Raw genomic sequence first — 27,041 nt, 5'->3', positions numbered from 1 at the left:
TTCAGAGTGGTTATTGCTGTTTAGCAGTGGGAGAATTTGTTTTTGTGGGTGAACATGTCCTCGAGGCACTGTGGTTCCTTTTTTGTGGGGCAGGCGGAACTGGGTCCTCTGAGGACAGCTGCAGTGTCACACAAACAGAGGAGTGCAGGCTTTATTTTCAGTAGGCTGGAGCACATGTGCCAAGATATCATGGTGATCACTTCTTCAGATTTCTTCTAGATTTTTGAACAGTTTCTTCACTGCATAAAAGTATTTTGAAGAGGATGAGCAGGGGTACAAAAGTAGCAATAGTAACTTTGGATGAAGGTTTTGGCATATAAGCACTTTAACTAAAAATTGACAGCTGAGTTATATCCAGAATGTAAGATACAAAGCATGCAAATTACCAGATTGGGTTGTAGGGAAAATGCTTTCTAGCCTTTTGATACTGCATTGTATTCATTGTATATCAGCCTGAAATCAAATGTTAGGTTCTCTACAACCTGCAATCATATAGGAAGCAAGGAAAATGGGAGTGCTAAAACCCAAACCCATTGATCCAGAAAAAGAGCCAAAAACATAAGCCACTGGTTTAAATTTTTGGAGGCCATATTTACAAGGGCAAAAACAATCTTGTATTACCTTTGGATTATATTCAGAATAAAAAATTAAAATTCATGAGCAGCAGATGTGATTAAACTTATCTGTTAGAAGAGTCCATAAGCATCTGTCTCTTGCACCTGCTGATTGGTACTCAGTATTGAAAGACTCAGTAACTATTGAGTGAGTTTGTGGCAATCTAGTTACTTGTTTTGCCAGTTTTAAAATGAACATGAACTTCTTTTGTGTCTTTGTCAGAATTTCTACCTGGCGAACAAAGGGAAGAAAGAAAGCAAAGAAATGAACGATAAAAACAAAGAGGCTTTGCTGGAGGTAAGCCAAATTATTGGGCTGCTGATGCAAATGTCACCAAAACTCTGCCACCATTTGCATCTGCTCTGCAGTAACAGCAAGTAGTTCTTTGTGGGAAATGGTGTAACAACAGGAAGTTCTGTGATCATTGGTGGCTTTGTATCTCGGATTTAATATGTGGACTTTTCTCTGCATCAGCTGCTCCTCGTTAAAAATGCAGATTATTCACCCTTAGGCCAGCCCTTGGGACTTTTATTGTTAGTAAGGTTGATCAGTACCAAACAATTATCTTCAGGTTAGAAGTGGATTTACTTCTCAACTTATTAGCTGTACTACAACAGAAAAAGACACACTCACTTTTCCAGAAAGTCTGTTTAATCTCTTCCTTTCCTGGTCAAGTTTTCCTTCAGATGTACACTTGAAAGAGAGAAAACCAGAGTTCTTTGAAAGAAAGATTACTGCAGTTCTCCAGGCAAGCAGTTTGGTAAAAGCTCACAAAGGAAATGCTTTTCTCAGGTGACTAAGGACTCACATTTCAAAAGTAGTGCATCTCATGAAGGCACCAGATGTTAACCAGCAGAAGTCCTGGTGAATTCTAAGTGAAAACATTAAGTGATAAGTGTGTTGGCATTAAAAATTACCCTTCAGTAAGCCCATCAAGCAAACTATTAGTATATCTAATTAAATAGTGTTTTAAATGCTAGCATGTATTTGAAAGTGAAGGCAGAAATTGAGCTGTTTTTAGAACTCTAAGCAGTGTCTAAAGAATCTCTCTACCAAAGTATTTCTCTACAGAACCTGTAAACACTGCAGTAGAGGAAAAAACCCAACAACAGTATCAACCACTCTATTCTACAGCCTTCACTGAGCACATCTATGTCTAGTTAAAAGCCCTTGTAGGTTTTTTCTTGACCCCAAGGGATGGAGGTTTTGCAAGCCTTCTTTATCAGTGTGTAAGCACCCAGCATTAGCTTGGAAAAGTTTCCTCTGCCTGTCTAAGATGTTCATCTCCCTAGTCTGCACTCCCCATGTCCATATGTTCACTGTCACAAGAAATGTCATTATTTTTCAAGGGAGCATTTTCCTGCTATATATTGATAGGATTGTGCTTAATGGGTTTATTTTGTGCATTATTATTCTTGTTGCACAGGAAAGCTTCTGTGGGACATCTGTCATTGTGCCAGAGCTTGAAGGGGCCCTTTATTTAAAAGAAGATGGAAAAAAGTCCTGGAAGAGGCGTTATTTTCTTCTACGAGCTTCTGGAATTTATTATGTACCCAGAGGAAAAACCAAGGTCAGGAAGCCAAATAATCCTTTTAGCAATAAAACAATTCATGGAGGGGAAAAACTCCCAAGGTGACATTTGAAGAGCATTGTCTGGTGCATCTGAGAGGGCTGAGATTTCCATGGTTCAACTTTGACTACACCACTTGTGCAAATACTAGAATGCAGTCACTGAATCCTCTCAAGTTTTTCTCCTTTTGATTTCAAGCGATAGATAAAAGCATTGATAGAATAGTGCTCCTCTGAAAGGCAGGAGGGAAAAGAAAAACAGCAGCGCACCCATCAGCTGGTTGTGAGCTGCCAAAAGCTTCACTGTTAAATGGGTTCCCTGTGAAAGAAAATCTTAAAAAGTTGTCAAGTAAACTAATTTCTTGTCACAAAAAAAGGTAGAATTTTACTTTGTTTGATACAGACTTACTGCACCAGTAACCAGCATGTGAAATGCTGTACCTTTTTAATACTGTGTACCTAGAGAATGTGTTGTGTCTTTTATGGTTTTATAAGACTGTCCTTTGTGTAGAAAGAAGTGAGTCAGAAGCATCTACCCAGCTGAATTAGATTTACTTACATTTATTATTACAAAATATCTAAAGAGTCTGAATTGCCAGCACTGGATGTATTGCACATAAGTGCAGCTGGCTTTTCATTTCCGCAGTGATGAGCTAGAACAGTGGATTCTGGGACTGGTGGTTTTTGGGTTTGGGTTTTTTGTGTTCTGAAAACCACTTCTTGTTACCACTTACAGCTCTGCTAATGCTTCATATTTAGAAATGCTGCTGCTGGTGAAGCTTTACTGTTAGGATTTTTGTATTGAAACTTAACACTTATGTTATTTCCTGACTAAAGTACAAAGGGGAAAAAAATTATATTGTAAAGGGATGTTGTGCTGCTGCTCCAGTGACCTGTTTATAACCGAGCCACAGTGAAACAAAGATCACCTTGCTGCTTTCGCAGCAATTTATTTTGACTTTACCTGACCCTTAGATAATGGCTTTCATGCCTCAAATCAGGTTGTACACACAACATCTTATCAATTAGGGTCTAGAATGCTATTTAGAAGGCACTTAGGGTGGGAAAAGTGTGAGAGTAGTCAAATGCAAAGTCCATCTTGTACATTTCCTTGTAGCATGCCTCCAACATTGACCAGTAGTATAATGCCAAAGCAAGGCAAGCATGTCCTGAGAGTTACTCAGCCTTTTTTCACCATCCAGTGATACCTGTTCCAGTGACTTTTCGTCATAGTGCAAATGAGGGAAGTGCTTTCTTTTTCCAGGTGATAGGCCGTAAACATAGGCTCAGATGGAGAGCACAGTCCCCTTGTTTCAGCTGTTTAGCACTTTACTGCCTGTTTGTCATTACAGGCTGTGTGCCATCCTGCCTGTAACTGAGCAGTTTGAGGAATTGTGTGCTTTAAAGTCACTATATTACCACAACAAATCTAGTTCTCTAGGAGATAGTCACAGCTCTTTAAAATGGTGGCACAGTCATCTGTTTGCCCCTGCATCTGTAACAGGCTTCAGCAAAAGGATGCGATTGCCCATGTCTTGGCCATTCCAGTGAAAGTCAAATCTCTTAGTTAGTCTGTGTTAATGGTGATCTAAGTGATTGCTGCACTCTGTATTGGAACAGCTGAGGGTCAGGTACACCTGTCTGTTGTGGAGATCTAATCTCTGGGACATGAGCAGGATGCTGTGAGGGTGTTAAACATCTCAAAGCACTGCAGTAGACTTCAGTAGAGCTCTTCAGTTAAAGCCCTTAAATTATGAGAGTTCATCCCTTGTCAGGGCAGCATGAAAAGTGCCCGTGCACCTTGCTCATCATTCAGTTGTGGGCAGAGCAGTCTTTCTTTGAGGTACAGAAATGAATAGTTGGCAGACAATGATATCTTCAGCTGCCGCAGCTGTTTTAAAATTCATCCAATATATTCCTGTTTTCAGTATTTACAAAAAAGCAAAGACATCTGGATTACTTTTGGTACTTTGTGCTGGCTGTAAAATACATGGTAAAAGTGAAAATACAGGGGCACGTTCAGATAATTTTATGCACATGCTAGTGGTGGTTTTTGTTTCAGGGTTCTTTGTTAACAAACCGGCATCAGTCAGCACTCCTGTCTTAATTTCTTTCTTCAGAATTGCTCTACTTACATCCCATTCAAAAAAGGGCTGTTAATGGACAGGGTCACAAAACAAAACCATCAGAATTACAGATAATTAAAACATCTATTTCTGTTAATTGTGTTGCTTTGTCATGTTAACGTTGCTGTGTCATGTTAACATTGCACAAATACTCACATTAAGAGCCTTTGTCCCTTGCATAAAAATCTGTTCCTTAGAAGATAATAACAACTGCATTCATATTGGTCTCATCACTATTGCCTGGTTCCTAAAGGAAAGGAACAACACATTATACGGGATGGATTGGAGCACATTTAGGAACTTAAGGATGTTTGAAAAACCGAGGTCCACACACTCACTGACAAAATCTCTGGCATCATCAGCTGCAGCAGAGACAGGAGAAAGAGAGAAGTCCTGTCTACATCTAGTGGGAAGTGTTTCACCACATATCTTACTTGCAAACTCAATTTGTAAATAAAGCCAACTCAAGGGCATATTGTAATGAAAGTATCATTAAGAATAAGAGCAGGAGACAAGAACCATCATATGCATATTATATCATACCCCCATATCATATCATACCCCATTTTTAGGGGTAGAGGGAGCTTGTGGTTTGTTGTTTTATTTTTCCTTTTTTCCCCCACAATTTCCTGATTCCTCAGTTTAGCCAACAGTGACCATGTGAAATGGCTATTTTTGCATTTCCACACAGAGGATTGCAAAAGTTACTGTAGGCAGAATTCATCACTGAGAAACACCCAGCAACAGAAACCTTGTTACTTTAGCAATATATTGTAAACAAGCAAATGTTATGATAAACAGAAATAGAATGATGCCAAGAAATTTGAGAAAATTCAAAGCAAAACAGATTAAACGTGTGCTTATGTCCTGATGAGGTTTGTTTGTTACATGTACAAAAGAAAAATAAGCTCCCAAAGCAATTTAGAACCCCAAACCTTCTTTCTCCACTCAGAATTTTAAGGGTGTGGTTTATTACTGTGGTGTTCTCTTTTGTCATATTAGTCATAAGTTAAAATCTCCACACAAAGCAACGAAGCACAGCATAACCAGAACAAGAGCAAAATGTTGAACTGTGTTACAGATCATTCATAATATGTATTGACCCTCTTCCTATTTTTATTTTAAGAAAGCAGACACCTAAAATTAATCCTTGTTTTTTTCAGTCAGCTTCACTGGCATTCATTTATTTGATAAAGGTTCTATTAATGAGTTTCATATCAAAATTCAATTTGCTCTAACAATGATGGGCTTGGTTTTCATTTGTAGACATCACGGGATCTGGCATGCTTCCTTCAGTTTGAGAACGTGAACGTGTATTATGGTTATCAACACAAAGTGAAGTATAAGGCACCTACAGATTACTGCTTTGTCTTAAAGGTAATGTACAAAAAAAAAGTTCTGCAAATATCACACAGTTTCTTTTATATGCAAACAGTTGCTATTTACACTAGTGATGATAGAGTAACTCCTGCAAAATCACGCGTGATTTCTTCTTTGCTTCGTTGTTATCAGCAACATACATTAGGATCTTATTTTTTTTACTGACAGCCCTCTGATATATGTCTACACCGCATCCTAAAGTTGTGTTCAAACAGGGTTGAATATGCTGACTGTTCAGGTGACTGGACACATTTGGGCAGATGACAGCCAGGGCAGATGTATGATGAGAAGTCTGGCAGTCTCTAAATTTTGATGTTATGAGCACTATGAATTCACACCAAAAACCATGTCTACTTTTTTTTGTGGTCTAGTCATACCTGTTGAGGGGTTTGTTGAACTGAGATGAAAAATTTTGCAGGAGTAGGCATCTCATTTGTCATATTTTATTGCACTGCTGTTTCTGGCAGGAAGGCAAAATCCGTTGCTCATCCACTCATGAAAATCAATGCTTGTTCTTGAATAAGTATCTCATTGCTGCCTCTCCAGGTAATAGCACTGCAAATAGGCTGGGAATTCTGCATCCCTCTCAGGAAAAGAAAAGAAGCCCCTGTTTTTCACCGAGTTTAGACAGCAGAAATGAAGCTTTGAGGTTGTAGCAATTTGCTATCTGTCATATCACTGTGTACAAGACAGAAGATAATCTTCTTGCTGCTCTTCTTTTTATAGGTGTGCAGTGGGAACAGAGTATCAGAAAGCACAGTATCTTGCCATCTCAGAAAAAAAAGTACAGGAAATATTCACATCAGAGTGTGGTACTTGCAGTACCACATTTCTGGCTGTAGTTGCACACTTAAAGCACTTTTTAATTCAGTTTCCAAATGTCTGCTATCTTAATTTGCATATGGCCAAGCAGAAGTGGTTTATAGACAGATTTATTTTCTGACACAGATGTATCTAATTAACACAGATGAACAGTTTTAGTACTATAGTCCTCCACAAAACACTCTACAAGAGACACAGGTGAGATTTCAGAAGTTAACAGGTAAGCATTGCTTCTGAAAAGTACAACCTTTTATGAAAAAAGGGGAAAGGGAGCTGATGTTAAAAAAAAGAGGAAATTGATTTCTAAACAGATGACTGGTCTAAGAAATACTTGACTAATTTAATAACAGTTATTCACATTCTGTTCACATGAGAATAAAAGCATGATTTTTGAATGCATGTAGCAATGTGTTTAACTGTTCATAATAGTTAGGTGAACTTTCTGGACTTACTGCCATCTTTTCTGAAAAGAGGTATGCTATTTACACTAGCAAAAAGTCACCTCAATTAAAATTCTTGCTTTATTTCATGTGTGATGTTAGTGCTGTATCTTCAATGTGGAATTGGAAGAACAAGATCAAAAGCTTACACAGGAAAGCGTAATGTCTGATAGGTTTATAAATGTATGAAACCTACTTAGCAAATTGTGTTTGCTCTGATGCTTCTAAAATGTGTTTGCAGTACAATGAAAAAACATTGTATCAATAATTATTTCTGAACAATGTAACTTAGTGATTAATAGATTTTGTTACAGTGCTCGTTCTTCCTTTTAATTACTACAAATCATCATTTGGTAGATTCTTTACCCGCTCAGTTTCAGACTTGGCTTTTTTTAACAGCTGACTTGCAGTGCTGGAGTTGGTCAGGAGGCAAATACTGATGTCTTCATATTTCTGTTTTTTCAGAAGTGAAAGTCTCCCACTTAGTGTGGCTTTCTGAGGGTGGTGAAGAGTTTAATATTTATTATAATTTCTGTACATTAATTTGAATTCTATATATAAATAGAGTATTAATTCTACTTTTTAAAGCCATGCTGCTGAAATTAGTTCTCTCATATCCTTGGCTTACCTTTGGAGGCTGGAGCTGAGGATGTAATACATCTTGAGATCTGTGGGCCGAGGGAAAGAGCAAAGTTAAATGTCAGTCTCTCTGATTGGATCCTTGGTGACACAGAAGTGTGTAGATGGTAACACTGAGCCATTTATCACACTTAGTCACATTTTTGTCCTTTCTGGTTTGATCTGTAAGTCTCCCAGAAGAAAATCTCTCTTGCTGAGAGACTCTTGTCGTGACATGTCAAAGGAAAACAAACCATCATTCTTGAGATATTTCTCATCCTGCCATATTTTGCAAATGAAATCCTCAAGAAGAAATAACAGTACTCTCACAGACAGGTGAAGTAAGGAGAAGGCAACGGATTTAATGGGTAAACATTTGTTTTTATGATACAGGAAGCCTAGTAATTTTGGAGGAATTTGGATGCCCAGTTCAGACCAAGCCAGTTGGAAATTTCTGCACAGCCAAGGCTCTGCTGTGTTTTCACAGCTCTTCCATTCCCCTATGTGTGCCTGGCCACAGAGGGCAGGATAAGATTATCTGTCTTATTATCTGTCTAACAAGTGGGGAAGGTAACTGAAAGCAGCCACAGCCCATGCTAGCTGTTCATTGAGGTGGCTGTAAAGCAAAGGAAATATTTGGGGAAAAAGGAGTCTGGAAGCCTTTATTAGCTCTGGCAAGCTGTAATGCCACTTGGAAAGTTTTTAATAGCATGCCACTACATTTTTTAAAGAATTAAAAATTTTAAGAATTTAAAAATTTCTATTTGAGGGCCCCTTAGGAACTGCTATGTCAAAACAGTGTGCAATCATCAGCCAAGTTACTTGCTCTGCTGTGTTTCAAACATGACAAAAGAACCTGCCCAGCTCAGAGGCAAGAGCTTGTACTTTATAGTACAGGAGAAATGCAAGGGTGTAACAGCTTCAGCCGTACCTTGCTTCTGTGCTAGGTGGAAAATCCTGCTATATTTTCCCAGCTTTGAGAACTGAGTTGAAAGAATACCATATTCATTTCTCAGTGGTTAAGCTATTGGCATCTTTACTTCAAAAACAGGGACATGCCCTTTGTTCATACAAATGGCAGCAAATGGTCAGTAAGATAGGCTGCTTTGGAGTTGAATATGGCCTAATACTTGAAGGAGGTGTTCTTTCTTTTCCTCCAGTCCCCAGTTGTATGATGAGCCTCCTAAACAAATAATGTATGTATATTTGTAGTATTTGTTCCTGCTTTAAAGGTCTTGTCTCACATTAGCAGGGAGAAAAGAGAAAGCATTTACTTCCCCCCCATCCCCAGTCTTGGTCATCTTTATGCTGTGTCTTTATGTAGGGAAGAGCACTCAGGAAAAAATTTAAGAGTGAGCAGAGCATTCTTGCCATTTTTACATCTCTGTTCCAGGCATTGCCAGGAATGTAAAGAGAATGCAAACACTGTAACTAATGTTAACCACAGTCCTGGTGACCTGGTTTTAGCCAGAATGAGATTTTTCAGGTTGACTGGCACAGCCCTGAATTATATGGGTGTTGCCTCAAAGTCTTCATGACATTTCTTTGACTGTTGCTTCCCTTTGATCTCTCTAAATGGGATGTGGGCTTTTTCTCCAGTTTCTTGTCCTTGGCTGTAGTCAGGTATGGGGCTTGCAGAGACAGTGAGCTTTTGGTCACAGTGCCTGTCCCAGCTGACATGCACCCAGTCACCATCCAGAGCTGCTCCCTCTGTCCTGTTTCTTATATAATCTAGGTGTTTCATTTCAACTTCAGTGATCACACCTGGGTTATGTAGCTGATGCTGGCTTGGGTGCTGGTATTAGTCTAGCAACAAGATCATGCACATCATGGGCAGGTTGCTTTGATACTTAGCCTGAAGCTGTGGTGGTTTATGCAGCCTGGGATATTGAAGCTGCACTTAAACTATCTCAAATATAAATATTCTTATCTGCAGATCCATGCTGTAGGATATTCCTGTTACAGCTAGAGAAGCAGGATGTGTTGTGAGTGCTCCTTGTGTATCATTTGTTCCCATTATGTCAGCACCCCACTGTATATTCTATACCTCAGCACAAAAATTAGATGTGCATTGCTTATTTGTTAATAATCAAGACACTGAGGAGATAATGGGCAAAAGGGTGGGGTGCCAGAAGCAATTAAACATCATAGTGTTCACTAGCAAAAGAGGGAGCATTTTGCTGAGCTTATTCAGAAGTTTCCTTTCAGGATGATTCAGGAGACAACTGCAATAACAGAACAAAGCAGCTACTTCCCCATATCAGGCAACAGAAAGCCCAGCTGTGACCAACCAGAAGGAGCACAGTTGGCTGCTGGAGGGGAGAGCAGGACCACCTTTCGCTCTGTGTGCGCAGCAGAGCAGGACTGATGTGCCTGGGTCCTCAGGGCAAGACTGCAGCCTGGCACAGAGCCTCCAATGGAGTTGGCTTTCAGGAATCCTAAGGCTTTGGGGCAACTAAAAACGAACTGTGCTTTGTTTCCCAGTGGCTATTTGGTCTCTGCTGAGCTTTAAACTTCTTCAGTGTACTTGCTCTATACCACTGCTAAACAAACCTTCCTCCCTCAAAGGAAGTCCCACATTTCAAAATCCTGGAACAACACAAAGAACTCTCAGAATATTAAAAACAGAGCCTCTGAGTATAAGAAATATTTTTTTGACATCTGCTCTTGTAAATATGCAGATTCTTCCTATTTTGTACTCAACCTGTTTAATGCTTTCATAAATTTAAAGATCCCACCCTTCTCTTTGACATCAGATAAAGTGAGTCTTTTCCTAATAGAGATCTCCATATGCAGAGAAGAGGAAAGGAAAGGTCAGCCGAGTTTGAAAAAAGACCCTCACTCAAACCTGCCTCTCTCGAGTTTGGATTTGTCACTCTGTTCCCAGCAGAGGAGGCAGGAGAGGGTCACAGCACAGCTCTCTGTGCCACCCTGCACAGGGTGCTGCCCACTCCTGGGAGAGCAGTGGTGAGGGAACAAAATTCTCTCTGCTTTCCAGCAAAAATATATTCACACACAGCACACAGCAAGTAGGAATGGTTTAGTTCCTCAGAACCACCTTTGCATTTACAAATGTGTGGTTTTACATCTAGATTCCCTGCAAATTTTCTCATTCACCATCTCACGTTATATGGGAATTGCTGTGGAAGTAAATGAGACCTTTAATTATTTATTTTATATTCTGAAACTGAAAGCCCACAAAGATAAGGCATTTCACCAGAAAGGAAGGGATCTGCCCATCATGCTAGCTACAGCATCTATTGCACTGAGCAGAAATGGTGACTGTAATGTTCATTTTGTGGATTGTCTCTGTGTGTGCATGCGCACGCCTGCTCATCCAGGAGCTGATTTTGTCACACCATGTTGAAAAATCTTTCAAAGCAGACAAATAGCAAGGTAATCTATATGCAAATTTTCTGGTTTAGTCAGTCTGATGTGCCTGTGACAAAGAGTGGATTTAATTATAGTTTATTGGTGCTGGTTATGCTTGAGTAATCTGAAGGTAATGGTGCATAATGCTGAATTAATCTAGGATGAAAAAAATTGGTTTCCTGGGGATAAACTGAGACAAAGGGAAATCATCCTCTATTTCTACAGCTGGGTACATTTTCCTGTGCAATCAAAACAGTTAAGTTTTCCTGGCATCATTTGACACCATTATTTTTAAAAAAAATTCTAATTGTTCAAAGAATTTTGAAAGTAAATTTTCAAAAAGAATAGCTTGTTTGCAATAGCAGCATCATTTTAGCAGGTGATTTGGCATTTAGCTGCTTCTTTCCTGATTCCCTCCTCCCTCACACCCTGTGTGCTCCATGCAGGCTGAGTCATGTACATAATGCATTCCACACAAAGACAGTTTAAAAGGTAGAAGGTCAGAATTAGAGTGTTTGAGATAGAAAACACTAGGAATAACAACTATGTAGAACAAATGGCTAGTGCAGGAAATAAAGATAGAAAGCAGGAGATTTATATTTTTTTTAATGTGAAAGATGTGGAAATTGTTTTTGTATGAATGCTTCAGATAAGTGTTTCAGAGTAAATTCATTGCTAGATTAACTGAGAAAGCAGAAGTAGAAACACTTTTTATTGCAGAACACTTTCAGGTATGTGGGGTTACAGTCATGTACATGCACAGTTTTGCCAGATTAATGTATAAACAGCAGGGAGAATAAGGATAGAGAATGGACAGGGAGAAATTGAATATGATAGCTTTGGAAAATATTACTTCCTGCATAAAGCAGACCTCTTTGGTTACAATGGCTATTATATATATATTTTAATGGCCTAAAATTTTTGCCTCAGGTCATTAGAGAAATATAGGTCAAAAGAATAATTTCCTTAATAACAGAGCAATTACTCTTTTATACATAGAGCTCACACATCTTCAAGAGATCAGTTAAGTATGATCATCTTCATGCAAGAGGTGCATAGCATCTGAATTTGACCATGATAAATTCAGATTACAAATCTGAACCATTTCAATGTGACTTTTGAAAGGTAATGACTATTAATTCTAATTCCAGCCATGGGAGCCAGAGGAATCTCAGCTTTTCAGGGAAGCTAGTTCAACGCAGCACAAGTTCATCGGTAGTAGTTAAGGTATCCAAAAGCATTGAGCATTTTGTGAAAATTCAGTCAAAAGCCAAAGCTTGTGATCCAAAGTTAGTCACTCTTTATGTTTCTGGCTATTGTTTCTGCCTCAGAGACTGAGCAATGATCCATATATTTTGGAGGCAAGGAATGCAATGAGATGCCTGAATAACTTCAGTTTACTTTTCATCTTCAGTGTTGGAAGAAGGCAGCTCAAAAGAACATTTTATTGGGATAATCTCCAATTTCTTGCACGCATGGCCTTCAGTCATTTGTTTTGGCAGACACAACAGAAACCACATCATTCAGTTCCCATTTCTTCAAGTTTTCAATGTGTTTTATCTTTTTTTTCCTTAGGCAAAGAGTTTACTTTATATCTGAAAATGCTATCTGTGGACAAATATTTTTTTAAACCTCTTCAGAAAATAAACTTTATATTCGAGTGCTTCTGCTTTTTTTATCTCTAGACAGTTGATACTTAGAGAAGAGACAATGGGACAGGGGAGAATGCTAGGTTCTGTTCCAAGCCTCTTCAGTGCTTTTCTGGGTGAAACATGGCACATCCTTTTTCAACCTGATGTTTGAGATGCTCAGATCTTAGTACCTACAAAATAAGGCTCAATGATGTGACTAATTCATCATTATTAAGAGTTTTGACATTGAAAGATGAAAGTTCACTATAGTCCATATTATTTCAAAACACTATTCATTTTTTTTTTAATTTGAGAAAAATTCTGGAGAGCCTTTCTACTTGCATATTTCCACTTTTCTTTTAAACTATAACTTCTAGAGTTGTTACTGTTTAAGCAGTTGTCTTTCATAATTCATTTTGGTGCTGCATATTTCATAGGCAAAGGCGCTAAACCTTCCAGAGATGTTTTCACTTTGCTGTCAGATGATTTTTATGATCCTTTAAAGACATGGTATGCACCCTATAGCAAAATAAGTTATCTGTGTATGAGGTGTGGCATACTGGTTAGTGGTTTTCTGCAGTATTTCTCACATGGCTGTTATTGATGTTGTTGACCTCTGTGGTGTCACAGACAAGTTATTACACAGACTCTGAATCTAGTTTAGTAAAACCAGACTACAGCTGCTTATGTCTGTGTGCTGGACTAAACACTCTCCTGAGACAGGAGCTGTGAAAGGAGGAAATTGGTCCACACAGAATCATTTAGGGATCTTCATACCAAATCAGCATTTCCAGGCACTTCTAGTTGCCTAGATTCTTCTTCAAATTGCTTATTCTGAGTTACCATTTTAATGCACTATGTAGTAGATTTTGTGTGAAGCTTTAAGTGGAAAATTGAGCTTGTAAAGGTCAGCATTGAGAGCTGAGACTTCTGCCATTGTACTGCCAAAGCAATTCCACTATGATACAGTTCCTCCAAGTGAGCAAATGGTGGGGTGGGTGTGCTGTGACAATCCTTGGCTGAAACATTTTACCTTCCTACCTAAAGTGGCAAGCTTCATCCATCTAAAAACCACAAGAAGCCAAATGTCTCCATCTGAGCCAGTTACTAATAATCTTGTATGGGTAGGAATTTTCAGGGCTAAGCTTGGTGCTGCTGGTGTTTGTTCCTGTGGTCTGGCCTTGCAGACAGCTGCGGCAGGCAGCCTCTGTACTGGCAGCCTGGAACAGTCCTCTTAGGCCTGATCCAAAGCTCTTGTGAGGTGAGAGGGGTATTTCCAGTTGACCTCAGTGGGCTGTGGATCCAGTAATAAGTTAAGCTTCATGTGTCATTCATAATGTTACATGTAAAAAGAGCCCGTGCTGCTGCTGCTTCTGGGAAAATGAGACACATTACAGTTCTCAGCTGTGACAAAGAGATTGTACAGAGTGCCTGCATGGCTCTGAGGTGTCTGACCTTCCTTCTCAGAGCTGGGGGCTCAGCAGCCTGCTAGTTTGGTCCCTAATTGACAGCACATATTTGTGACTGTGCACTTAATCACGCTTGCTGATTGGAGTAATTTAATCAAGGAACTGATTGGGGCAATTTGGAATAGGTCCCACTGGTGAATATCAGTAGTTGAGATGGATTGCCTGGTGGAGACAATAGCCAGCAAATGACAGGGTAAAGGGTAGCCAGTGAGTAACTCACATGTTATCCAGCAAGGGACACTGTCACCTTGTTCCCTGACTATTCCCCCTCAATTTCTCAGGATTGTGAGACCCCCCACAGTCTGAAAATATTCATAGGCAGGATAAGGAGTGAGTTGAGGAAATTTGCTGATGATATTATATTATTCAGATCATCGAGGAAAGGGCAGACTGAGCAATTCTGGAAGGCCATTTTGAGGCTGAGGTTCAGTGCTCAGTAGTTGTCAGATATATAAATCAAGCATTAGGAATTATTAGGAAAGACATAGATGATAAAACAGCAAATGTTGCCTTACAGGGCACAAGTTCATGGTTTCTGTTCACCTGTGCAGTTCCGATCCTCTCATGTCAAAGAGAATATATAATAAACTTGTAAAATATCAAGCAGGGGCAATAAGGATAAGCAAAGGTAAGGAATTACTTTGACTTGAAGAATGACTGAAGAGACTAGAAGCTTGTGGGCTAGAAAGGGTATGATGAGGATCTCTAGGCTCAGGAGTGGCATGGAAAGGTCTGGCTAGGGGTCAGACATTCAGTGTCTCTTCCAAAACAAGAATGTTACTCAAAGCTAATGGCAGTCAGGTTCACAGGAGGGGGTGGTTCTTCATAGAGTGTGTGACAAACTTGATTAAGTTGTTGCTAAAAGGCGTTGTGGATATCAGAACTCTCTTTGTGCTCAATAAAAGCTGAAGAAGTACCTGGAAGAGAGCTATTTATGGAGAAACCCCGTGATTCTCAGAAAACCACCAAAAATCATTGCAGACAGAGAGCTACAGAGAAGGAAGTATCTTACATGCTTATCTTGTACTTCCTCTTGCCCCCTTTCTGGCCACTCTCAGAGTCCAGGTGCTGGGTTCAGGGACCTTTGATCTGACACAGTACAGGTGTTCTTGTGGAACTGGTGTTTCCATAGGGTGCCCCAGGGGAGAGGGCTGCAGCAGCCTCTCCTGAGCACCTTAGAAGCAGATCCCCGTGGCAGGGCTGTGTGTGTGTGCAGCATCATCACCTAGCTTGCTCGAGGCCTTGACCTCCTCTGCCTTGTTATGCAGTGTGGACATTCTTCCAGGTGTCTGCATGAACCATTTTTAAAATTATGGAAGCCTTCTGGTTTTGCTTGTAATAAAAATACACTCTGGTAGGTGTGGTGTTTAAAAATGGGGGGGAATATGTAGATGCAATGGATTTCTTGCCATGAAAAAGAAGGGGAAGAAAAAGCTCCTTTTTTTCCTTTTTTCAAGGTTTGGGTGCCATCTGCTGGGTTCAGTAGGACCTTACACACTAAAGCAAAAATGCTGGTTGCTGGTTGAGAAGTGCCTGAAGAACTGACTTTACAAGGGTTTCAGTGTATTTGCACCTCCTGGTTCTTTTGCCTCCATTGCTGATAACATAACCCAGGTATATGGGATGTACTCTGTCACACAGAAAAGTGCCTGCTTACAGTTCCCTTTTAAAGGTACCATTCAGGCTGAATTCTCTGATTTTCACTGTGTTTGGTCACCTAATGGAGAAATACTGGAAGGAAACAAGGATTTTTGGGACATTGTGTCCCAGCCATGTCTTGTGCTACCCGAGCCTACTCTGAGCAGCATTCAGGCTCTCTGAGGCTCTGGGAGACAAGGACAGGCAGATGCTGGGAGCTGGAGCAGGCTCTCTGTCCAGGGGCCTGTTTACTGCCTGGTTTGATATGAGGCAGAGGTGATGTGTGGGGTACCAGGTGGGTGAGGGTCCACAAGGTGGGCACAGCCCCTGCTCTGCAGTTAAGGCACATGGTGGCAGTGAGCTGGCACCTCTGGGCTTGCACTGGGAGCTGTCCCTTGCTCTCAAGCTGGGAGTGCCCCCGAGCAAGGTGATGGAATAGGGCAGCCACAGGCACTTCCAGAGTCAGAAGCAGACTCAGTTCATTCATTGTCCAGGGGACATGTCCAGCTCTGTGTTTGCAGACTGGGACCTGTGTGAGCAGGGGAGTGCAAACATGCAGGGACTTGTAACGTGGTTACAAGTAGTAATAAGGGTAATATCCCTTTGTTTTTTCTCTTCCTCACAGTTATCTCCATGGTATGTTCCCTCTCACTCCATAATTTGATGATACAGGGCTTTGGCAGCAATAGTGGCTTGTGCAGTCCTATCCTCTCATCCATCCCTTGCTACTCCTTCTCTCCCCAAGCCACAATGTTCCTTATTCCCTTGCCCTGTGTGAGGTCATGCTGTGGGCTGCTGGGTTTAAAAACCAAAAACTAAAGCTACAGCATGATGAAATGGGTTATATTTAACCCAGACCAGTTCCGTTTTTGGGTTTGTTTTTTTTTAAATCAGAATGTGGCCTCCTGAGCAGCTGGGTCAGGACAAGCAAGGGAAGCCTGGTGTCTGCAGGTGAGCAAGGGACACGTGGCTGAGGAGCAAGTCTGCTGTGTTTGGTCCTGCTTTTGGGTCACCCAGCTGTGGGCAGGCTTGGCTCTGCAGCCAGACATCCCAGCCAGCAGCAGATATTTGTGAGGAGGTGGCACCTGCATGAGCCAGAGGCTGGCAGTGCTCTGTGCTGGGAGGGACCTTGCTGAGTTCCCCATGTGCAGCACTGCTCCACTTTGGGGGCTTAATGACACCTCTAAACCCAGTGCACTTTGAATTTTTAACTGCACAGGCTGAAAAGAGAGTGAATCCTTGGAGCATATTTAGCTACTCTTTGTGCATTCACAATATTTCACTAACTGTGCACTTACAATTTTTAAGTATATAGATAGAAATGAACATATAAATAAGGGATAATGAAGTGTTTTTCCTTTGGGTCCATTCTTTCCTTTGCATATCAGGAGATGGCAGTATGTTATTCCATTCAAGTTACTAAAGACTTTCATCCTTCTCTGCTTTAGCAGGGAAACCAAATTCCTTCAGAGTCTTAGAGAGAATGTTCAGTCCTAGGCAAGTAGGAACTCTGGCATTTTGATGGTCTTTGAGTTGCAAAGATATATCAACACATATCCATACTACCTTGATCAGTAAAGGAAAGAGATCCTAAATTTTGTCTAAAATGAAAAAAAAAGTCTTAAAAATTGTAGGGGTTTCTGGTACAAACAAATGAAAAATAATACTTCTGATGGTGCTGGATTTTGAATAATCCTCTGTCCAGAACATACAACAGTTTTATATATAAATTTTGCAAAAACAGGAAGAGTAAAGAAGAATAAAAATATATAAGAAGAATGCTAGAATTGAGCCCAAAGAAAAGCAGTCAGTCAGGAGGAAAAATATGCTTGAGCTGTAAGTTTATACTTAAACAAATTTAACATAGTCTTTGAAAACTAATCATGTTCAGTGTTCAGTCTAAGTGTCTCATATATGGCAAACCACAAAATGAGAAACAGACTTCCTTCAGTGTTTGTACATTGAGTGTTAGACCCTGAACCAGAACAATTATAGATTTCATTGAACTCTAGATCACGCTTACATTTCTGAAACCCTTGAATTCACACTACAATGCATTTAAATTATTTCAAGCAAAAGCTGCCAGAGGCAACTCGTGTATTGTTCATAATCACCATATATTTAATATTTTCTTATATTCTGGTTTTGCTGCCTTTTTTTTTCAAATCACCTTCATGATCTGTTTTCACAGGGTCATTGTGTGGTTCCTTCAGACTTTCATATAGTGATTTAATTTCTGGGTTTGTCTTATTTTATAAATTAATATCTTTCAGCACCCCCAGATTCAAAAGGAGTCACAATATATCAAGTACTTGTGCTGTGATGATAAAGCAACCCTGCATCAGTGGGTAACAGGAATAAGAATTGCCAAGGTGAGATAAAAAGCAAATTTACTGTAATATATTTTCTGTAAAAGCAGGTCTTCCTGAGGTTGCTGACTGTCATCACCTCAGCTGGAAATGCTGTGACAAGAATGGACATTCATGCTGATTTTATCACAGAAAAAAAGATCAGAAGTGCATGATGAGGATGGATTTGCTGAATGTCCCTGTGCCTTAGCTATCAGTATGCTTTTCTTATTAACACAGGAGTGAGTTCAGTAGCTATAAAACTCATGTACTCATAAAACTTACTGCACAGTTATCTGGCTCAATAATAATATGCTGTAGCTAAAGTGTGCAAGCTCTGGTCAGTCCAGTTGTGACATTTTTCAGACAATCCTACCCAAATTGTCTGCCTTACTCTGTTCCTAATTGACAGCCCATTTTTCTTTGTACAAAACTTTAAGGTAGATGGATTTATACATAGCCTTGGTATTGGCTGTATTTTCCCACATAGACCTACTCCTCTTACCTGTAAGTTTGGGCTTTTCCCTGACAGTTCTGCTGGAGGGTGGCATATAACAAAGGTGTGGAGAGAACATAAAATTATGCTGTGTCTTACACTGGCAGAGCTATTTGCTCTAGAGCCTCGGATTCAGTGTCTCAAGTCTCCAGTTTGAAAATGTAATACTTGGGAAAATATACTGAGAACAGTTGATTTTAAACCAGGTTTCCAGAAGTTTACCAATACTGAAATGAACGTGAAATGTAAGAATGATAACAGTAGGACTGTGTCTGGTCACAGGGATTCATGTTTTATGGTGATTTCCACCTGGCCCTACACAGAAAAGGCACACTACTTCTAGAAAGACACCTTCTAACAAAACTAGATAGGAAGAAACAAGGTCCAAAAGCAAAATGAATGCTTAGCCTATGTCAAGCCAATGTCAAGCTCATGTTATTGTTTTGATTCTTTTGCAGTATGGCAAGACGCTCTATGACAATTACAAATGTGCAGTGAAGAAAGCTGCCTTGTCCTCTCGGTGGGCAAATCAAAAAGTGGTGGAGCCAGCTGCCCCTGCAGGATCCTCATCAGCAGGTACTGACACTGCCACGGCAGGTGAAGTCACATTTATTGCCCCTTCCTGTTATCATCAGTGTTCCATAGAGTCTTTGTCCAGAAAATTGTCCCATGGATTCAGCAAGATGTCTTTTTATAGACAGGCCAGTGTAGCAGCAAAGCTCTCACTTTACAGTTAGGACTTGGAAAATACAAAGACAGTTCACTGAAGATCAGTTTAAATCTGCACAACTTAATAAGGCATTTTTCTGTTGGCATCTGATTCCTTTATCCTCCACCTACATTTTGCAGACTGATGGTCTATATATTGAAAATTTCTGTTTGCCCATCTCTACACTGGCTGTACTGGAACTTTTCTTCCAATTAGTAAAAGGGGTAAGTGGGATATTGTGAGTTTGATCATAATGGAAAGATTAGAAAAGATGAGAAATCATTATAAAAGGGTGAGTCACTCTCTGTCCTAGCCTTTCACTCATTTGCATGATAACAATGTGGGTGTTAGGACACAAGTAAGAAAGGACTGTGTTATTTTCTAACCTTACTTTTCCAGTAGTTCCATCATGCTGCTGATCTAATAATGATACCAGTACAACAGTGCATGATAGTAGCTGTAACTTGCATGACTATTTCTAGTTTACATGCTTAAGATATGCTTTATTAGGACGGGCATGCTGGCCAAGTACTTACTGTCATAAGGCAGGTAAAATTGAAATTACTGTTGGAAGTTAATACTCTGACTTCTCATGTAGACAGCTCAAATACCTTTCTAGGGCTTCAGTTCAGTTCATGTTTTTTGAGTACATGGGAGATAGAAGGTGGTCTTCCTACTATTCCTTGGAATCAAATCATGTTGATAAATACACATCTGGTGGGGAGACCCAGAAACAGACTGTTTTGAGATCAGAGAGGTTTCTGATGGGGGAAGGTGTTTTTAAGGGCTTGTTTTACTAGTCATTATCCTGCTCTGATTTTGTTAGCAATAAATTCACTTTGTATCTGTAAGTTGTGCCTGTTTTGCCCTTGGTGGTATTTGGTAAGTGATCTCTCCCACTTCTCTGAGCCCACTAATTGTTTGTTAAATTTCTCTCCTCTGTCCAGCTGCAGAGAGGAGTGAGTGAGCAGCTTTTGTGGGTGCCTGGCATCTGACCAGTGTCAACCCTTGACAGGAGGAAGTTTACTTGAGTGAGGTTTGACAGTCCCGGGACATTGGTGTTCAGGTGCTGACAGCAGTAGAGAGGGGGCTGGCCAGGGGGGCTCCATGCTGGTGCTGCCATCTGTCCTGGATATGGGCAGGACTGAGGCCCTATAAGGGTGTATATACATCTCTGAGACTTCAGCTCCTGACTAGAATCCATGAGCACTGCATGTGTTCAATAGAATATCTGCTAATTTCAACTAATGGATTGCATTAAATGGTTAAGTAGCCTGGAAAGGTTTTAGTCATGTATGCTGTCTCTATGGAATTAACTCTGAAGGATCATTAGTGTTGTAATTGAGGCAATTCACTGTGATTCTGGGTATCTTACTTGTCATAGCTGCCCTATATAAAGCCTGGGGCCTGACTATGCTGCTAGAACTGCCTAACTGTGAGCAGCTGTTGGTTTGTGTTTTGGAAAAGGAACAAAGGATGTTCACTTCTGTTTTCAGATGGCTCCATAGCCATTTGTATGAGCTGACTTCAGTATAGGCTAAAATCTGCTATGGAAAACTACAGTCCTGTGTGAACTGGGCAGGGCTGTACTCTGTTAACTTCAGTGGCAGCCAAGGAAGGCAGGTGAAATTCTCACTTAGCATGTAGCCATTATTCCCTGGACACAGTGCTGTAACCAACACTGGTATGTTCACATGTACCCCAACCTGTGTAGTCTGTGGCTCTGAAGCGTCCCAGGTGCACCTCAGTCAAAATATGTTGTTTCCCTCTTTGCTTTGTGCCTGTGTGCCTTTGAACACTAAAAAAATCAGTGTATGTAGTGGTACTGCATAATATGCATCACAATATCATGATGTTTGAAAGATGGAAGATGTCACTTTATGCAGATGTTACTTATCACTACAAAGATAAATATTTTGCATTTGAGTATCTATAGTTTGCATTATTTGGACTACCTTTTTTTTCTTTAAAACAAATACTAATTCACTATAAAATGTTGAAGAAATTAACTTGTAAAAATACTATAAAATTTAAATTAAAAATAAATCTTGAGAATAGAATGTATGGGCTCACATACTATATTGTCTGGGAGTCCATTAGCTGGCTGGCAGGAGATGCTGTATGAAGTGTTGCTTTCAATCTTGCATAGTTTATGACGTCCATTAACAGAAGAGGAAACAGATTACCATGTTCCAGCCTTCTGTTACATCATTTTTGCCAAGTAGAACACCATACCTGCGCCAGATAGAGTAGATCTCTCTCTGCTCGCCTTCATTTAGTTAAATCTCAGTATGACTGAGGGTAGCAACATCTTTGAGCAGTGTGAAAACCAAACTCTTGCTCTGCTATGAACAGCACACAAAGGGAGGTGAGACAGTAACTTGCTCCACTTTAGGGAGCATAACCCCTTTGGGCCACAGAACCCAGGGATTTACATCTGCTTCCACTGAGGAAGGAGAGCCACAAGATTGGTTTTATCTCTTTGCTGACTTCCATGTGAGTCCTTCAACAAATACAAGATTATAGTTTGAATGATCCGAATGGTACTTTGGATTAAATATGCTGAACAGTATGCAGGCACAGGTATAAAACCTCAGCATGTTAGACCACCTTCTGTCATCCCTTGAAGTTTAAATAGCCTTAGTAAATTAGGCACACTGCAGAGTTTTTCTTCTCTGCCAGTCATGGGATTTGCAGGTATGGCAGTAAAAATACTTTATTCTACTTCTTATCATATTCCTGGAACCTCTTTGCTGATCAGTAAAGTATGTGTCAAGATTAAAGCCATTGTTGTGCTGTAGACAGCTAAGGGTTCACTAATATCTGAGAAGTACATGAGTGGAACTTTACTGGATCTCAGAACTGTAAATTATAATAGAGCTAAGGCAGTCATTAAGGTTTGCCAATGCAGGTCTCTAGGCACCAAACTCTGTCTACTACTTTGACACACACAGCTTTCAAAAGTGCTGCACTAAACTGGAGAGTATTTAATCCTCATCAAACTACACAGGGGCAGAGGATTTTTTATAATTAAACTTGTAAATTTGTTCTTTGGTCTCACATTCACTTACTCCATTTGACAGTACTGGGTTATTTATGCATATCCCTTGCACAAGCAGAAATAGTGGGCAGATGTTTTGCAGAGCTTTAACTCAGCCAGCTTTCAGATCTGCACTATCTGAGACCACAGTGAAGTTCACAGATCTTTGTGATTCCAAATGGGGCAGATATATCAGAGCTGGGGAGATGTTTTAGCTCATTTACTAAAGTAAGTGGATCAGCCCCTTGGTAGGATTTCAGACTTTCCACTGTAATGACTGATTAATATGAAACTATGGTGCTTTTCATCTTTAGCCTAAACTAAACACAAAAAAAGGCAATAAAACCTGGGAATATAGTAATACTAGTAATACTACAGCACACTGCAAACCTCAAAATGCTGTTATGAAACACAGGTATTTTAATGTAAGGTGCTTATGGATTTTAATGTAAGGTACTTTATTTTCCTTAAGTAATAAACTGAGTAAGAAAAGTCCCAAAATGAGCTTGAAGTAGAAAACAGATTTTACTGAGTTATGTGTACAAACTCTGTAACAAGTGTTTCCTTGTGGAAGTTGTTAAAGAAATTGTTATAGTTGGGTATTCCCTGATCTGGTTAATATCACAAAAACGTAACACTCTCTTCCCTCTGGCTCCTCTCCTTCTCACAGGTACTGTTCAGTCAAATGGACAGATTCCCCAAAGTGACCATTGTTCCAGTGCAGAACTTCCAGACACTCAGAAGAAAGTGGATACAGCTGAGGCACAAGTGAGCAGTTAATATAGTTCCATGTCATCTGTGAATGAGTTTTCCAAGTTTGTTTTCTTTCACCTACTGTCTTCCCCCTCAAAGTGCCAATGAGAATGATTTGGCCCCTGGGAAAGGTGGCTGCCCCCCACACTGCACACAGTGTGTGTGCTGTGCAGAACCAGGAGCCTCCAATGGGAGGTGAAGGCGCAGCCATCCACTGCTTCTGTTCTTCAGACTAAGCAGCCATGAGTTCATGTAGCAGGAACAGGAATGTACCTGCTGGGATAGTCTCAAAGTGTGCTGCCAGAACCTTGGTGCCATGTTCTGTCTTTGCCAAAAAACAAAAGGTGTTGCCTTAGAAACTCAAGATACACAATAGTGTTTTCAGTAGGGAACACTGCACAGCTGAACATGAGTGTGTAAGAAGGGAGAAACTGTGAAGAACTAAGGAAAAACCTTACATGTTTTCCTTCGGCTCTAAATGCATTTCTTGTTAAGCTCCAAATTTCATGTAATTGCACCAAGTCTGTCTATCAAAATATCAAAGGGTACACTAAGAGAACCTCAAGAGCATTATACAGAAAAAAAGTGTGCATTTGTTTGCAGTTCTTCATTCAATCTCTTCATCATGTATGAAGTGCACAGGACAAATGAAATTAAATTCCTCAGATTTTCCTGTCACCAGCATCACATGTTCTACACTTCTTGTTTCTGTCTTTGAGTTCCTCCTGTTTCTCTGTTCTGAACCTTACTTCCTCTGGACCAGATCACATTCTGAGAACTCAGCCACTGGTTCCCTCCTCCTCTGTCTCATTTACTTCCATGTTCGTAGGCAAGGAGTGAGGAAGAGGAGGCACACGTTATAATTAGCTCATGCTAGAATTAATGCTGCTGCAGGGGTGCAGAGCACTTTTCTCTAGAAGCAGCAAACAGGAGGAACCATCTCGAGATCTGTGTGCAGCCATTGGGCTTTGATTCCATTGCAGTTAAGGACATGGTGGGAGAGCTCCCGTGACTGCAGTGTTGTCATGGAGGGCCACAGGCTGTTTAGGAGAGACAGACCAGGAAAGTGCAGTGGTGGAGCTGCACTCGATGTGAAGCAACACTTGGAGTGTGCTGAGCTCTGCCCTGGTGAGGATAAAAGGGCGGGCTAGGAAGGGTGACACCATTGTGGGTGTTCACCACAGGCCGCCCGATCAGAAGGAGAGAGCGGATGAGGCCTTCTGCAGGCAGCTGGAAGCAGCCCCACAGTCACAGGCCCTGGTTCTTGGGGGGCTTTAACTGCCCTGACATCTTCTGGAGAAGCAAAACAGCAAAGCACAAGCAGTGCAGGAGGTTCCTGGAAAGCATTGATGACAATTTTTGTCCCAGGTAGTGAAGGATCCCACAAGGAATGCTGGGCTGCCCGACCTTAGACTAACAAACAGGGAAGGCCTTGCTGGACATGCAGCGCTTGGGGCAGCCTTGGCTGCAGAGACCACGAGACTGTAGAGTTCAGTATTGAAGGAGGAGGTGGCAGGACAGAGAGACAGATTTCAAACTCCAGGACTCCAGGAGAGCTAACTTTAGCATCTTTAGGGATCTTCTTGGAAGAATCCCATGGGAGAAGGCCCTGAAGGAAAGAGGGGTCCAAGAGAGGTGGTCAGTATTCAAAGATCATTTCTTCCAGGTTCAAGGACAATGAATCCCAAAGATACTTCCATGGTGTTAGTCTTACTAACTGCAATTACTTGAAATTTTAAAAGCACTCATCTTCTGTGGACAGCATTCAAAGCAGCACTATGAATACTGTCAACAGGGAGGGTTCCATTGTCAAAACCTCTATGGGCAGCTTCAGAAAGAAAACAAAATACTCTTCATGTTTCAGGCAAAATGTACTCCACCTAATTTCCCTGTCTACTACACTCATGTGTTTTCACATCTTTTTATGTTCTTAGGCAGTGGCATTAGTTTTACACGTTTACTGACTGTGTCTGTCCTTTTATTTTTCTGCTTATTAAAGGCTGAAACAAATAATGCCAGTGCACCTGGACAGGCACAACCGTTGCTGAGGCCACAGAAAGTCCAGAGTAAGAGGACCTCATTGCAGCCTCCTCCTCCACCTGAAAGGCGTTCATCTGCTATTTCTGCTTCGCCAGTTCTACCCTCCAAAGTGATACGAGACAGTGGCATTTTCCTAACAGATCCAGAGAGCTTTCCAGCACCACCGCCTACACTGAAGATTGATTTTCCTCCCCCACCACCACCATCTGATTTCTGTGAACCACCTCCTGATTTTGTGCCTCCACCACCACCAGTGTCCAGCAGCAGTAATGGAGATGTGCCATTACCCCCTCCACCTCCACCTGTCGCCAGTAAGCCACCACCACTTCCAGTGAAGAAACCTGTACCACTTCCTCCCAAAAGGCTGGAAAACACAGGACAAGGTGGAGAGCCACAGTCAGCAGGGCCACCTCTGATTACAGGGGGAGGCAAGCAAGCGGATTTCATGTCTGACCTAATGAAAGCTCTTGAGAAGAAAAGGGGTAACAGCTCCTGAACTCAGGGAGTGGGTAGACTTTAAGACATAGCTGATTTTATGAGGCACAACAGAAGATCATGCTTGGATCAGGATTCTCCAGAAGGAATTATCCTGCAGAGTTTCTTTTGAACTCAAGAAGATGGGGTACCCTTTGTCCCCCACTTTGTCCCTGTAACCTTTGTCCTTTCCCCCTGCACCTCACCATCCCCTGCTCTTAACTCCCATTCCAGCACCAGGCCAAGGTAAGAATTAGCTGGAGAGTCTTGCTTCCCTCCACAAGAACAGCCAGGGATGGTGGAGCAGCACTCTGGAGCCAGCCATTTCAGAAACTGAAATTCACCTACTCTGGCTGCCTTTTTAGTAGAATTGGAGTTAAAGGAAAAATAGTGTCCTCATGCAAATTTTGAGAAGTGGGAAGGAAGATCCCTTTTCACAGAAATGCCCTTAAAGGTTCTTTATCAGAACAGTTCCAGTTGTGGGGGCTTTCTTCCAATACAAAGATGCTTTTAATTTTTTTTTTAATAGTCTGTCTTAAAAATTAAAACCTCAGCTAGATTATTGTGAGATGCAAGTTAGTGCCAGGACCATTTCCAGACAGTGTCACCCCAAATGTTGTACACTCCTGTTTCTATATGCAACTGAGTCATACCTGTCAGCATTCACAGCTGCTGCTTTGAAATCTCATTTATTTGGTTGCATTTGACAAAGAAAAAGTTTTATTTTGAAATCATGTATGCTTCCATGGTAAGCAGGAATTTTTTTTCCTCTTGGTTAACATCTGTCTTCAAACTGTACCTAGAAATGATGTGTCTTGTGAAAGACTTAGTAATTATCTTGTACCTGATAGGAATGTCTCCTCCCACAAGTTTTTCCCTTGTTCTCCCCATTTAATTCTTCACTGTTGATTTAGGAAGCATTCATTGTTAGCTCTTAAATAAAAATAGCTTCTATTTTATATCTGTACAAAGTGTCACAGTTAATGAACAGCCATTTTACTGGCAATTGGAACTTCAAATATTTTAAAGAATTTTTGCCTATACCTTCTAAACTTTGTTTTTCTTTATTCTGGTGTTTGCCTCTTCTCATGCACACCTGACCTTCTAGGATACCATCAGCAGTATGTCTCTGTATTTTAAATTATAAAAAAGCATAAAAAGCAAAGTGTGTGGTCTAAATAAATAAATGCATGCAAGCACCTGACAGAGGAGGGCGTGAGCCTGCTGTGTTTGTCAGAATGGATTTCTAGATCCAGAAGTGGTGATGGAGTCAAGAGAATGACAAGCTGGTGGCAGTGCCACTGTCTGTGTTTTGGGTCACCTCTAGTCTTATTTGTGGCTTAAGGTTGGTTTGTCAATACTTACACACCTGCGTTACATGCTTAGCAGAAATAAGAATGCTGTAACCCTGTCTTGATAAAGAACCTTTCCCTTTAAAATTACTGTTTTAAAAAAATTATTTTATTTTCTTTTATTTTATTTAAAGCTGAAAACAGTGTTT

General features: G+C 40.7%; 1 protein-coding gene across 1 annotated transcript in view; it reads left to right on the top strand.

Annotated features, from left to right (window-relative positions):
* Positions 1-26,666, top strand: part of APBB1IP (amyloid beta precursor protein binding family B member 1 interacting protein) — a 49,021-nt gene extending 22,355 nt beyond the window's left edge. The window contains exons 7-13 of the mRNA XM_054273963.1: positions 838-912; positions 2,042-2,185; positions 5,577-5,687; positions 17,954-18,052; positions 18,983-19,100; positions 22,944-23,041; positions 25,026-26,666. Of these exons, the coding sequence (XP_054129938.1) occupies positions 838-912; positions 2,042-2,185; positions 5,577-5,687; positions 17,954-18,052; positions 18,983-19,100; positions 22,944-23,041; positions 25,026-25,562 (1,182 nt within the window). The 3' untranslated portion in view covers positions 25,563-26,666. The remainder of the gene's footprint in view (positions 1-837; positions 913-2,041; positions 2,186-5,576; positions 5,688-17,953; positions 18,053-18,982; positions 19,101-22,943; positions 23,042-25,025) is intronic.
* The last annotated feature ends 375 nt before the right edge of the window (positions 26,667-27,041 follow it).

The sequence above is a fragment of the Melozone crissalis genome, unplaced genomic scaffold (genome assembly GCF_028551555.1).
Source record: "Melozone crissalis strain CALT ecotype California unplaced genomic scaffold, PUWL_Pcris_2 ptg000016l_1, whole genome shotgun sequence".
Classification (NCBI taxonomy): domain Eukaryota; kingdom Metazoa; phylum Chordata; class Aves; order Passeriformes; family Passerellidae; genus Melozone; species Melozone crissalis.
Note: the sequence above shows the minus strand (reverse complement) of the source record. Positions and strands in the feature narration are given on the sequence as shown.